Below are 15,000 nucleotides of genomic sequence, written 5' to 3'. Positions count from 1 at the left end.
GTATGTAGAAAAAAGATTTAGGATATCCCGATTCTTGTGGCCAGATTTAGGATGGTTAGAAGTACCCGGATGTCCTACTTCATGCAGCCAAGATTGTTAGTGTTGAAAACTGCATCCTATTTGGGCGATTCTGACCCACAATTCCGGTGCGCACGTGAAGTGACGTCACATCGACGAAGCCTCCATATGAAAACAAACGGGGATGCGACGGATATAAAAGCAAGAGGCAAGATCAAGGAGCCATGTTATGATGAAATAAAAGAGTAAAAGTATGTCCCAATAGTATGCCTACTGCATCCTAACTAGATTATTTTTATCGTCGGATGTAGTATGTAGAATAGAAGAAAGAAAGAGGAGGAGATTCGGAACGCAGGGAGTGTGTGAGTGACGTGTTGGTGTGGAAGACTCTGTATTACTGAGCTCAAAATATAAAATAAAATAAACCTTTAACAGGATATAACATGTAAGGCAGAGTATTACAGTTACTGCTGATACTTACATATGCACAAGTACATGAAATGAAGTGAGGAAAATTATAAATAATTAAAATTTAAACTTAAATCTGGGGTGGAGGATTTGGGGAGAAAATGGCAGTTGGGATAGAGATTCAAATCCAAAATACCTCAACCGCTCCACTTGTTCTCTTTGGTCCCTCCCCTATGGTCCCTCCCTGACACGCTCTACACCAACAAAGTCGTGCCAAAGTGAATGGACAGCCCCAACAGCCAATAAGAACAGAGAATCGGAACCTCGCTCTGATTGGTCAAAGTGTACAGCTCATGTTAACTTTGACCAATCAGAAATCATATACCCCAGCTTTAAACACTAATTGGTTATTGAGTAAGGGATGAGGGTAGAGGGATAAGATCAATCAAAATGTTTTAGCAACCTGTAATGTATTATGATTTGTGTTCTAGAATTGTAAAATGGTGGTGTTGCAATGAAAAATAAATTATAAAAAAATGTATATATTCCCTGCATTCCAATCCCCATACTTCCCTACTATTTAGTATGACAGAAAAAGATGTAGGATGTCCCAATACATGCAAGTCAATTGTAGTATGCTGAAAATACATAAATGCCCCACTAACTCCAATAGCATTTTTCGAGTATTTCTCGAGATAATGAAAAAAATCTTCCTTATCTGATTTCCTTTTCTCTCCTGTCTGTGGCCCTAAAACTCTTCTGTACTTTAGTATGTAGTGTAGTAAAAAGACTAAAACTCTTCTGTACTTTAGTATGTAGTGTAGTAAAAAGACTAAAACTCTTCTGTACTTTAGTATGTAGTGTAGTAAAAAGACTAAAACTCTTCTGTACTTTAGTATGTGGTGTAGTAAAAAGACTAAAACTCTTCTGTACTTTAGTATGTAGTGTAGTAAAAAGACTAAAACTCTTCTGTACTTTAGTATGTAGTGTAGTAAAAAGACTAAAACTCTTCTGTACTTTAGTATGTAGTGTAGTAAAAAGACTAAAACTCTTCTGTACTTTAGTATGTAGTGTAGTAAAAAGACTAAAACTCTTCTGTACTTTAGTATGTAGTGTAGTAAAACGACTAAAACTCTTCTGTACTTTAGTATGTAGTGTAGTAAAAAGACTAAAACTCTTCTGTACTTTAGTATGTAGTGTAGTAAAAAGACTAAAACTCTTCTGTACTTTAGTATGTAGTGTAGTAAAAAGACTAAAACTCTTCTGTACTTTAGTATGTAGTGTAGTAAAAAGACTAAAACTCTTCTGTACTTTAGTATGTAGTGTAGTAAAAAGAAAGAGTATGTGATTTGGAACGCAGGGCTTGTGTATGGTTTTACCTTTGGGTGCACTCTTCTTCTGTGGTGGAGGCTGTGAGGTGAGCAGGCGGTCAGAGCCTCTCTTAGGGCGCCATCTGGTGGAGGAAACATGGAACAGCAGTTTGGTACAAGACAGATAACTCACAATACCGCCTTAAATTAGAAGGGAAAGCGATTTTGATTAATAAGTGTGTGGCGTGAAATTTAACATTAAGTTCAGAAACGTATCTTAATATTGCAATGACAGATAGCACACGTCTTTGTTTAGATAAAACAATTTAATAATCTTGACAAGTTTCCAGCTATGGCGCAGGTTTAGGAATGACTGGATATTAAGGGGGCGCCCTTAGCTCAGTTGGTAGGGCGTCCCCCCCATGGGCCCTTAGCTCAGTTGGTAGGGCGTCCCCCCCGGGCCGGGCCCAGCAGCAGACCCGGGTTCGATTCCCGCCCGCGGTCGTTCTCTGCATGTCACTCCCCTCTCTGCCCCATTTCACCTCTGTCTCTCTGCACTGTCAATAAAGCATAAAAATGCCCAAAAACTATCGTAAAAAAAATATATATTAATGACTGGATATCTTTATCATGATGTTGGGACGGACTTTTATAACCATAACATCTCACATTGTGCCGACACAAAGAAACCCTGCGTTCCAATCCCCATATTTCTGCTGTTTAGTGTGGTAGAAAAAAGAATTAGGATTCTTGTGGCCAGATTTAGGATGGTTAGAAATACCAAGATGTCCTACTACAACTGGTGGTGATTTTTAGTGTTAAACAGCATCCTATTAGGGGCGATTCTGAAACAAAATCCAGTGCTTCACGTGCGCACTGGATTGTGGGTCAGAATCGCCCAAATAGGATGCAGTATTCAACACTAACAATCTTGTCCGCATGAAGTAGGACATCCGGGTACTTCTAACCATCCTAAATCTGGCCACAAGAATCAGGACATCCTAAATCTGACAGACAGACAGACAGACAGACACACAGACACAGACAGACAGACAGACAGACACACACAGACAGACACACAGACAGACACACAGACAGACAGACACACAGACAGACAGACAGACAGACACACACACAGACAGACAGACAGACAGACAGACACACAGAACAGACAGACAGACAGACACACACACACACATACAGACAGACACACACACACCGACAGACACATACAGACACACACACAGACAGACAGACAGACAGACAGACAGACAGACAGACAGACAGACAGACACACACACACACATACAGACACACACACACACACACACCGACAGACATATACAGACACACACACAGACAGACACACATACAGACAGACAGAACTGACCCGTTAGAGAAAGGGGCCGGCGACGCCTCTGCTCTCTGTCTGGGCTGTGATTGGTCCTTCCAGCTTCCTGCTTGTCTCTCATTGGCTGCTGACGTTCCATTCTCTGAGCCGTTGATTCCGAGCATCTTCTTCACCACTTCTCTGAATGGCAGCTTGGAGGCTCTGAGAGACATTTAAAGGTGCAGTGTGTAATATGACATCATCAAGAAAGTTCTACAAAGTTCTAGAATGCAACGCTCCCTGGGTAACCCCAACCCTTTAGAATAATAACAGAAGCTACAGTGGCCTTCAAGGACAAGAACAATTCTAAATTTTAAACAATGCACCTGATGACATTCCAACTATGACACTTTCAAGATGGCGGCACTAGGCCTTGGTCCAAAATATGCAGAAATATGGACATATATGAGACCCTTTCTAAGGGAAAAAATAATAATAAAAAAAAAGATTTCAGCTATCATGCAATAAATTAAATGTACTTATGGTGGAAGTAGAGGTTGATGAGCAGACGTATTTAAAGGTTGGGGTCACTGGTAAGACACAAAAACACCTGTAGCGACTGCTCTCCAATAAAGGCCGCTAAGAGGCTTAATGGGCTCCAGGCAGTTACGCGTCCAAACAAATCTCCAACTCCGGTGATGAGTATAGTTTAAAGAGTTTAATGAATGAAAGGCAGAATTACAACGGATGAATGAGAACATGTAGATGGTGTTGAAAATAAACAAATAAAATATAAACTGCTGTAATGATGGTTATTTGACGTTGTTGACGATAAGTTGACGATAAACAGAAAATAAAACAGGTGCGCCACTAACCCCCTTTGTATCCTAACCCTCGCCCGCCGCAAGTGCCCTGGTATATAAACCACACCCACACCCACATGTGTCAATCAAAACGGAAGTGTATAACTTTTCAAAATAAACAATTTTGGCCCCTACAATTCCGGCCCCTAATTATTATGTTTCAAATTCAAATAATAATTACACATTTGACATGACAATCAACACAGTAAATATATTTTCTTGATCTTCTTTCTTCATTATTTGTAATCCAAAGAAAGAGTGATTAGTCAAAGTCATGTCTCCAGGAACAAAGTCAAGAGGTCAAAAGTTTGTTTGGGTCAGTCAATGATCCTCTGCCTCCAGTAGTAGGCAGACTTTGTTGATGGGCCTGGTCAGAAATCCGGTCTTGGACTTGATCCGAAGCTAACGTACAAGTCCCTTTTTGTCCATCATGGTCTCCACAATCCTTCCAGTCAACCAGGAGTTGCGAGGTGCTGAATCATCCACAATGACGACGATGTCTCCTGGGGTGAAGTTGCGTCTTATGTTGGACCATTTCTGTCGTTCTTTTTTTCTTCTTCTTCTTTTTTCTCTTTCTCTCTTCTCTTTCTTTCTCTCCATCAGGGTTCTGAGGCCACTCTTCCTGAGGACCAAGAAGAAACGGAGGTCCGTACACCCACATTTCCTTCTTTAGGAAAGCTTTAACTTTCACACCTCTGGAAGCCATGTCTGCGGGATTGTCATTTGTGTTGACATACCTCCACTGATGTTCATCTGAGGCTTTGGCAATTTCAGTCACTCTGTTAGCCACGAATGTTCGAAATCGTGTGGTCCTGTTCTTTATGTACTTGAGCACAGAGGTGCTATCAGTCCAAAATGTAGAGTCTGCTAGTTCCATCTGCAGCTCTTTCCTCAATATTGTGTCCATTCTGCCTGCCATGGTAGCAGCAGTCAACTCCATGCGAGGGATAGTGACTGGCTTCAAAGGAGCCACTCTGGCCTTTCCCATCACAAATGCACAATGTGTTTGGCCATGGTTGTCATGCAGTAACAAATAACTCACAGTTCCATAACCATCCTGACATGCATCAGCAAAATGGTGTAGCTGAGCAGATGTTACCGTTCCGAAGTTTGTAGGTTTGAAGCATCTATTGACTTTAAAGTCTTCCAAGTTATGGAGTTCCTGAATCCAGCTCATCCATTCCTGCACAAAAGAGTCTGGTATCACATCATCCCAACCAGTCTTTTCCCGACACAATTCCTGTAGGATCCTTTTTGCAGTCAGGACTACTGGTGCCAACATTCCAAGGGGATCATATACAGAGCTGACAGTCGACAAAATCCCTCGTCTTGTCAGTGGTCTGTTTTTGAGGATGATTTTGAACTTGAAGACGTCAGACTGAACACACCATTGTACACCTAACATCCTCTCCACAGGTAATTTGTCATGGTCCAAATCCAGATCCTTCATTTCTTTTGCTCTTTCCGTTTCAGGTATGGCAGCTAATACATGACGACTATTGCTTATCCACTTGGTGAGTACAAAGCCTCCCTTGGAGCAAATGGCTCTTAACTCGTGATAAAGAGCTATTGCGTCCTCTTCTGAAGCTGCTGAAGCGAGGCAGTCATCCACATAAAAGTTGTTCAAGATGGTGTTGATAGTTTGTGGGCTGAACTGGCCAGTGTTGTCTTCAGCACATTTCCTCAGGGCAAAATTTGCACAACTTGGAGATGATGTTGCTCCAAATAAATGCACCGTCATTCTGTATTCCACCATGTTCTGACTGTAATCTCCATCAGGCCACCAGACGAACCGTAGCAGGTCCCGATCTTCCTTTGGTACTTGCACTTGGAGGAACATCGCTTCGATATCCGCAGCAATGACAACAGGTTCTTTACGGAATCTAGCTATGACTCCAATCAAGGTGCTGGTGAGGTCTGGCCCCTGTAAGAGCTGAGAGTTCAGTGAAACTCCCCGATATGTAGCTCCACAGTCGAAGACTACTCGAAGTTTTTTCTTTTGTGGATGCAAAACTCCATGGTGTGGTAGATACCATTTTCTGCCATCACTACGTTCCAAGATCCCTTCTGGTACTTTCTCTGCATAACCCTTGGATATCATGTCAGACATGAAGTTGGTGTACTCCAAGTGATAGCATGGATCTCTCTGGAAACGCCTTTTTAAGTTTAGTGTCCTCTGTTCAGCGCAGTTCTTATTGTCAGGCAAGCAGATTTTCCTGTCCTTCAATGGTAAGCCAAAGCAGTAATGTCCATTTACCAGCTTTGCAGATGCTGAAACCAACTCCAAGAACTGCTGATCTTCTTTTGAAGGTTCTTGGTCATCTTTGACACACTCAGGAAAGTCAATCTTGTACTGCTGCTCCCACTGCTCATCAAGTGTAACAACTGATATCCTGTTAACACTGATGTCTGACTGCTCCTGAGCATAATCATCTTTTCCTCCCAGAGGTCCATTAACTGTCCAGCCGAGCAATGTTTTAACGGCATACGGTCCATCTCCCACACTTCTGATGACTTGAAGTGGTTCAAGAGCCTTTGGTACATCAGAGCCAATCAGCAACTCAATCTCACAGTCCAGTTCAGGTAAGTGAATATTCTTCAAATGAGACCACTGTTTGATGTCATTTTGATGTGGGATGTTTCCTTTGTGCACAGGCATTGTCTTCTGTGTGTACACACATGGGAGATCACAGAACTCAGTGCCATTCAGTCCTGTTACCTCTAGGCCTGAAACAATGCTGGTTTCCACGACCTTCCTTTGACCCATTGTTCTCAGAAGAATATTTGATTTTCTTCCCTGGAGATTGAGTTTAGTCATTAGCCCCAATGTGCAAAATGACGCAGTGCTTCCCGGGTCAAGAAATGCATATGTATGCACTGTTGTGTTCCCCTTCTTGGCCTTTACTTTCACAGGCACTATTGAGAGTTTGCAGTTGTCTTCACCGGCCCCAGTAAGACCACTTGTCTGTACCGAGGCTATGGCTCCGATGTCGGCTTCTTCTTTTGTTGGAGATTGATGTTTGTCCATTTCGTTCCTTCTTTGGTGGATATGCAGCATCCGAGGATGCTTCAAATTGCATATGTTGCAGCTGAGTCGCTTCCTGCAGTCCTTACTCATGTGTCCCTTCTGCAGACAACCAAAGCAGGCTCCATTTTCTTTTAAGAAAGTGATTTTCTCATGATGTGCTTTCTTTTCCAATAGGAAACACACCTCCAAAGCATGTCCACCTCCACAGAACATACACCTTTTTACAGCCGGCCAACTCTCCATTTTCCTAGGTCCATTTCCATGTTTCTCATGTGCAACTGTCACAGTGGTAGCAAATGTACTTCCTTTGATTCTTGGATGCTGTGGTTTTGACATAAAACTCCTTCCATCCTTGCTTGGTGTTGGAGTGTCTCTGATGTCTCCAAACACTGGATCAGTTGCAATCCTCACTTGTTTTTCCAGGTAATTAACCAGATCCCTGAAGGTAGCTCTTTGTTTGTACCTTTCCTGAAAATCACATGCCACAGATCTCCATTTATCCCTCAGTCGATATGGCAGCTTCTTTATGATAATTAGCAGATTAGCAGACATGTTGAGCTCATGCATGTTGTTGACATCTTCCATGGCATTGCAACATCCTCTTAGAAACAGAGTGTATGCTTGTAATGTTTTTGTGTCATCTGGTTTTATTGACGACCATGAAAGAGCCTTCTCCATGTAGGCTGTAGCGATTTTATGCTCGTTGCCAAAGTGCTCCTGCAGTAAGGATTTTGCCTTCCTGAATCCTCTGTCTGCTGTCATATGAAGGCAGCTCCTCACCATTTCTCTAGGTTGTGCTTCTGTATACTGTTCGAGATAATAAAGACAATCTGTGGGGTTTGGGTTCTTGCTTTCAATATTGTGTTCAAAGGATTTTATGAATGTTTGAAATTGAAGTGGGTCACCATCAAAACGACAAATCTCTTTCTTGGGCATTAAAGAGAGACACTGTTGCTGGACCATTAATGCAGTGATGTCATTTTGCTTTTCCATGATATGAATCATATTACTCTGTTCACCATTGCTTGGAGCAGGCAATGTTGTAGGTACTGTAACATGTGCATCCATAGTCAATGTATTTGACTGTACTGTCACTGGCACTGTGGGGAGAGATTGGGTTTGCGTAATGTCTCCGTCAGCAGTGGCAATCATTTTTGTTCTATTTTCATGTTGTGTTTTCACCATATATGAGTTCATACCATCTGACGCTCTTGATCGGTGGCTACGCACACCAGATCTACTTGAGGCTCTGAGAATTTTCATTTTTGCCATTGTAGCAGCAAGGTTTCCATCCAGTTCCAGTTGCTCTTTTTTCCTCCTTAGCTGCTCTTCCTGTGCTTCTATGGCATGTTTATCTTTTAGCATTTGTTGTTGCACAATAAGAGCAGCCATTTCAGCCTCAGCCTTGATGCATGCAGATGAGGTGGTGGACAATCTTGAGCATGAAGAATGTGATTTGTGACTCCGGTTTGTAATATTTGACACACTGTCACTTGGATTTATTTCATCCTGCATGTCAGATATTGCGTTATTCTGTTGGGAAGGAATGGCAGGTTGAACATCAGAGTGTGGTATATTTCCCTTTAATTCAACAGGTGCCTCCTCTTCAGTTGGAATGGGAAAGATGACTGATTGTGCAGTTAACACATCTGTAGTCACATTTCTTGCTTGCTGACAGGGTCTTTCAATCTCAGAGAGCCATGTTTGAACATCATCAGTGAAGTCTGTGTTGTGTTTTATTATGCGTCCAAACCATTCATTTTGTGTTACCTTTTCCTCTTTGGGAAGTAAAACCATCACTGACTCATGTGTTGCATTTGCATTTTCATGCAGTTGTTTGAGTTCCTCCAGTTTGAATTGCACTTTCTTTGCATTTTCATCACATTTCATGAGCCCTTTCATTTCAAGTGAGAGCTCTTTCATTTTTGTCACATTAGATTGACGTTGCTTTTGAAGAGTTTCCATTTTGCAAGCCAGCGCTTTGGCTGTAAGCTTGACCGTTCTCTTCTCCGTATTTTCCATTTCATTTGCGTCACTCATTATGCGAACTTTCAATTTTCACAATTCACCAAAGCACAGAGCAACAGACACAATGCAATCCGCAATGACATTGATTCAGCCAATATGCGATTTCCACACAACAGCACAGCACAGCACAGCACAGCACAGCGGCGGCCTCAGCTCACCACGCGGTCAAATCAGCCCAAACAATTGCCGATCGCGACAACCAAGCACGCGCAACACAAGCCAAAACAAACAGTCCCCAATGGACAAAACGGCAGCCTTCCAAACTGTGTTCAACTTCAAACAAATACACAGAAGGATCAACAAACATACCGTTTCTGATGGCTGTGATGCACTGCTGTCACTCGCGTTGCACCGCTGCTGCAACTGTCAATTGTGTCTCTGATCCAAGGCGTCCGTGGAAAAGAGTCCAATGTTGCTTAGTTCGTTCACTCCAAAACATCGAGATCCAAGCGGTAAGAGCAACGTTGAATCCCGTCCATGCCGTGGTGTTTTTGGATTGTGTTTTCTGTTTACTAATTGTAGCGACTGCTCTCCAATAAAGGCCGCTAAGAGGCTTAATGGGCTCCAGGCAGTTACGCGTCCAAACAAATCTCCAACTCCGGTGATGAGTATAGTTTAAAGAGTTTAATGAATGAAAGGCAGAATTACAACGGATGAATGAGAACATGTAGATGGTGTTGAAAATAAACAAATAAAATATAAACTGCTGTAATGATGGTTATTTGACGTTGTTGACGATAAGTTGACGATAAACAGAAAATAAAACAGGTGCGCCACTAACCCCCTTTGTATCCTAACCCTCGCCCGCCGCAAGTGCCCTGGTATATAAACCACACCCACACCCACATGTGTCAATCAAAACGGAAGTGTATAACTTTTCAAAATAAACAATTTTGGCCCCTACAACACCTATAGAAGGACTTGTTGTTGGGACCCGTGATGATGCCTATTTTAAGAGTATGATCACACCAAGGTTCGTGATACAAGCGAGCACAAGCGTGTGCTAACAGCTTTGGGGGAGAGCCCCTCTTGCTCACTGCTGCACGATGCTACAATACCCACCTCCTGTTGGAATCTCTGAAATAAACCTGAAACTGATGAACTGTCCAGTCTACAGCCTTTGTCTTTGTCAGCCATGGGGAACGATTCGGCTACTACACTATCTATTGTAATAATGCTTTTGGCCTGCGGGGGCGCTGTACTAACCTCTGTGTGCTCCCAGAATGCATCCTGTTAGCCCCGCCTCCTCTGGACTGATCCCCGTAACTCTGGAAACAAAACACATCAAATCAATAAAAACACAGATTGCAAAGAGCTAACACAAGACCAACCAACTTAAAGGAATACTTCACCCATACGGAACCGGCGTTCTATCATTATAAAATCAGGGCGACTGATTGCATTTCAATTTATATTACTGCTTCCCTCGATCAAATTAAAACAAAATAATCGTAATAAAACGATCATTGAAACTCCCCTTTCTCAACCCCACACCGCTCTTAACATTCACAAACGTTTCGCTTTTACTGTTGCAGTCGCGACCCCAGAAAAGTTGTCCCGTGATCTCGACCCCCAAAGGCCCATTCTGAGCCAGGAAAAACCCTGATACCACCTTAAATATGTGAGTAATTCCACCTTTAAACATGTGAGTAATACCACCTTAAAGATGTTGTTGGGGGCTTGTAGTCTGGAGAGAGGCGACTGCATCTGTAACGGTGGGGAGTCGGAGGCGGACGCTTGTTTCTTCTTTGGGATTTTGAACGAAGACGCCATTCTGAAAAAAACAGACAGACAGACAGACAGACAGACAGACAGACAGACAGACAGACAGACAGATAGATAGATAGATAGATAGATAGATAGACAGACAGACAGATACACAGACATACAGACAGGCAGGCAGGCAGACAGACAGACAGACATACAGAGACACACACAGACAGAAAGAGAGAGAGAGACACACACACACAGACAGAAAGAGAGACAGACAGACACACACACACAGGTCAGAATAAAATCACTGAATTCGGGCTGCTGTTTCCAGATTGTGTCACATTCAAAACTACATATATGTAAATAATAAAATATACAGACAAGGTTTAGTCAAATAAACACCTGAATGTACATGTTGGACCTTGGATTTATAATAGCATGAAAGAAGACATGATTTACACCTGCTCATATTTTAATAAGTTTCTTAATGGCAGCCTGTTTAGTGCCTTGCTCAAAGGCTCCTTGACTTCAGGAATTGAACTCGAGACTTTTTCCACTATTAGAAATGAATTCAAGCTTTTATATCCAAAGCCAGTTCTTAAGAAAAGTCGCTTCACCAAACTACATTCAGAAACATGAGTTTTTTTTAGCTCATAAAACATGACTTTTACAGTTATAATTCCTAGTTCTATGGTTTAAATCATATTATAATACGCTTGTTTATAACCACCGGGAACTTTTTATGAGGCTTACGTTTAAAAGCGGCACTTCATATGAACTAAATTTGAATATAAGTGGTTCGCAAACTGAAATATTGTGTTCCGCATTTAAAGTAAATAAACAGTTATTTTTCTATAAAATAAGTACAGTTGGTGGATTATTTTTAAGCCGAATTTACCACAATACCCTCCTGACTCATTTATCATCTTTCCTCTCATTGTACAGTGTAGCTACGTTTTGATTTAATAAGAAATATCTAAAAATTGCGTTTATTGTCAATGTGGTTCCTGTAAAATGTTGCAGAGCTCGAAGTTTCATTTCTAACGTCTTTAAGTGGATTGTTCATGTAAATAATACATTTCAAAGTAGCTGACAGAGAGTTGAAATCACGTTCAGGCTTAAAAACATTTAATTTATTGTCGAATTCAGTGATAAATCTTGTACTAACCTAAAGTCAGCCGGTGAAGCTAGGTGGCTAACTGCTTGCTAGTCGCCTCTAAACACAGCGACGTCAGCTTGGGGTTGTCTCGTGCTTGTCAGTAAACGCTCGCGCAGACTCATGTTCCGGTACCGGCTTCTGTCCGCGCGGGAAACCGTGAAAAATAACGGTTTAAAACGTACATTTCTCCCGAGGAACCGCCGCGCCGGTCCGACTACTCATCAACAATAACGACAGACTTTACGTTACGTACACAACAACGCACGCAGCGGAGAGGCTTTGCGTGATGACGTCAAATAAACTATTAATTGACACGATTGTTTTAAGGATTAAAAATGCAGGACAAGAAAAAAGTATTACATATATTTTCATTTTCATTTAACTTTTATTTATCCTCGAGAGACCAACTGAGGGGTGTGTGTGTGTTTGTTTGTGACCCTCAATTACAATGACGTCGAGTTCAAACAAATTCAAAGGAAAACCAACAATAGGTACACAATATTCAATGCAAATACATCAAATACACAACAACAGGTGAAGAGATTTATTTTTAAGAGATTTTATATTTTAAAACATTTACAGTGGTGAAGAGTGGCAGCAATTAAAATGAAATGGGTGAAAGTACAAAATAGCCTAATTAAAACAGTTACAGGTAGAGTTTGGCAGATTTAAGATAGTTTAAAATAGCATTTGAATTATATAAAATACTGTAAAGTGAAAATATATTCAGCCATTTGTTTGGATTTACTAGTGCTACTGTGCATCTACACGAGCAACGGTCGCTTTCTTTTATTCACTTTACTTTAAATATAGTCTCGCAAAGCCAGACCAAACTACAGCAAGTAGTAGGCTTTAAGAATCACACTCAGTCCGTCTTTAACGGCCCACAGTGATCCAGTCAAAAAAAGGGACGATTAAGAGTGATATCCTATTCAAATCACGATCTCTGGCGCCCTCCTGCGGCCATATATAAGAACTACAACCACACACGTGTAAAGCATTGAACCATAATGATGAGTCAAAACAGTAAAAGGGAAGATAAACCGGTGTCCCATTCAAACCACGGAGGTTGTCGCCCCCTGTGGCCACACGCCGTAACTACAACCGTGTGTAAAGCCAGACGTGATCACATACAGGTAGAAGGTCCGGTCAACCTTTCAGAATAACACGCTGTAAAACTAGAGACATTTACATACAAGCAAGACTTCCGGGAGTGAAAAAATAATAATAAAACGCCAAAATACACGTTCTCTCTTTAGTGTCTAAAGTGTTTTAAAGTGTGTAGAGTATTATGCTGTAACCAAGGTGATAGTATAGGCTGCAGGAGAATGGGGTTTAACATGTTTACCTTCTATCTATCTATCTATCTATCTATCTATCTATCTATCTATCTATCTATCTATCTATCTATCTATCTATCTATCTATCTATCTATCTATCTATCTATCTATCCATCTATCACCTGCATTTACTTTAAGTAGAAGTGTGTGTGTGTGTGTGTGTGTGTGTGTGTGTGTGTGTGTGTGTGTGTGTGTGTGTGTGTGTGTGTGTGTGTGTGTGTGTGTGTGTGTGTGTGTGTGTGTGTGAAGCAGGAGGAAGTAAGAGTTACAGTGAATATAAAGACAATCATCTTCTCAGTGTAACCAGAGTACTATAGTATTCAGAGCGCGGTCTCTGGCGCCCTCCTGTGGTCACATGTAGTAACTACAACCACAACTACTGTAGGCCTCGATGGCACATTCATCAAAGCAGTTAAATTCATAACGTGCCCTGCTTTATAAATCTCATACTCTTTCTTTTTCCTCTCCTCAATACCACAGCTGATCATAAACAGTCCCTGAGTTCCAAATCACATACTCTTTCTTCTTACTTCACTACATACTAAAGTACAGAAGAGTTTTAGTCTTTTTACTACACTACATACTAAAGTACAGAAGAGTTTTAGTCTTTTTACTACACTACATACTAAAGTACAGAAGAGTTCTAGTCTTTTTACTACACTACATACTAAAGTACAGAAGAGTTTTAGTCTTTTTACTACACTACATACTAAAGTACAGAAGAGTTTTAGTCTTTCTACTACACTACATACTAAAGTACAGAAGAGTTTTAGCCTTTTTACTACACTACATACTAAAGTACAGAAGAGTTTTAGTCTTTTTACTACACTACATACCAAAGTACAGAAGAGTTCTGGTCTTTTTACTACACTACATACTAAAGTACAGAAGAGTTTTAGTCTTTTTACTACAATACATACTAAAGTACAGAAGAGTTCTAGTCTTTTTACTACACTACATACTAAAGTACAGAAGAGTTTTAGTCTTTTTACTACACTACATACTAAAATACAGAAGAGTTTTAGTCTTTCTACTACACTACATACTAAAGTACAGAAGAGTTTTAGCCTTTTTACTACACTACATACTAAAGTACAGAAGAGTTTTAGCCTTTTTACTACACTACATACTAAAGTACAGAAGAGTTTTAGTCTTTTTACTACACTACATACTAAAGTACAGAAGAGTTTTAGTTTTTTTACTACACTACATACTAAAGTACAGAAGAGTTTTAGTCTTTTTACTAGACTACATACTAAAGTACAGAAGAGTTTTAGTCTTTTTACTTCACTACATACTAAAGTACAGAAGAGTTTTAGTCTTTTTACTACACTACATACTAAAGTACAGAAGAGTTTTAGTCTTTTTACTACACTACATACTAAAGTACAGAAGAGTTTTAGTCTTTTTACTACACTACATACTAAAGTACAGAAGAGTTTTAGTCTTTTTACTACACTACATACTGAAGTACAGAAGAGTTTTAGTTTTTTTACTACACTACATACTAAAGTACAGAAGAGTTTTAGTCTTTTTACTACACTACATACTAAAGTACAGAAGAGTTTTAGTCTTTTTACTACACTACATACTAAAGTACAGAAGAGTTTTATGGTCACAGGAGAGAAAAAAAAACAGTCAAGGAAGATTTTTTTGTCATTATGTAGAGAAATGTCAAGAATAAAGACGAATATTCTGAAATGCTATTGGAGTTAGTGGGGCATTTATGTATTTTCAGCATACTACAGGTGACATGCATGTATTGGGACATCCTAAAGCTTTTTCTGGCATATTAAGTAGTAG

The 15,000-nt window shown here is 40.6% G+C and overlaps 1 protein-coding gene across 2 annotated transcripts in view; it reads right to left on the bottom strand.

Moving 5' to 3' along the window:
- LOC307269613 (sentrin-specific protease 7-like) overlaps positions 1-12,077 on the bottom strand; it is a 34,352-nt gene extending 22,275 nt beyond the window's left edge. For both annotated transcript variants that reach the window (XM_080052610.1, XM_080052611.1), the window contains exons 1-5: positions 11,867-12,077; positions 10,645-10,759; positions 10,192-10,253; positions 3,127-3,288; positions 1,806-1,879 (exon numbers count right to left, since the gene is read on the bottom strand). In XM_080052610.1, coding sequence (XP_079908736.1) covers positions 1,806-1,879; positions 3,127-3,288; positions 10,192-10,253; positions 10,645-10,758 — 412 coding nt within the window. In that variant the 5' untranslated portion in view covers position 10,759; positions 11,867-12,077. The remainder of the gene's footprint in view (positions 1-1,805; positions 1,880-3,126; positions 3,289-10,191; positions 10,254-10,644; positions 10,760-11,866) is intronic.
- Between the last annotated feature and the right edge of the window lie 2,923 nt (positions 12,078-15,000).

The sequence above is a fragment of the Ammodytes marinus genome (genome assembly GCF_949987685.1).
Source record: "Ammodytes marinus genome assembly, chromosome: 24".
In the NCBI taxonomy this organism is placed as follows: domain Eukaryota; kingdom Metazoa; phylum Chordata; class Actinopteri; order Uranoscopiformes; family Ammodytidae; genus Ammodytes; species Ammodytes marinus.
This window is presented reverse-complemented; position numbering and strand designations above follow the sequence as displayed.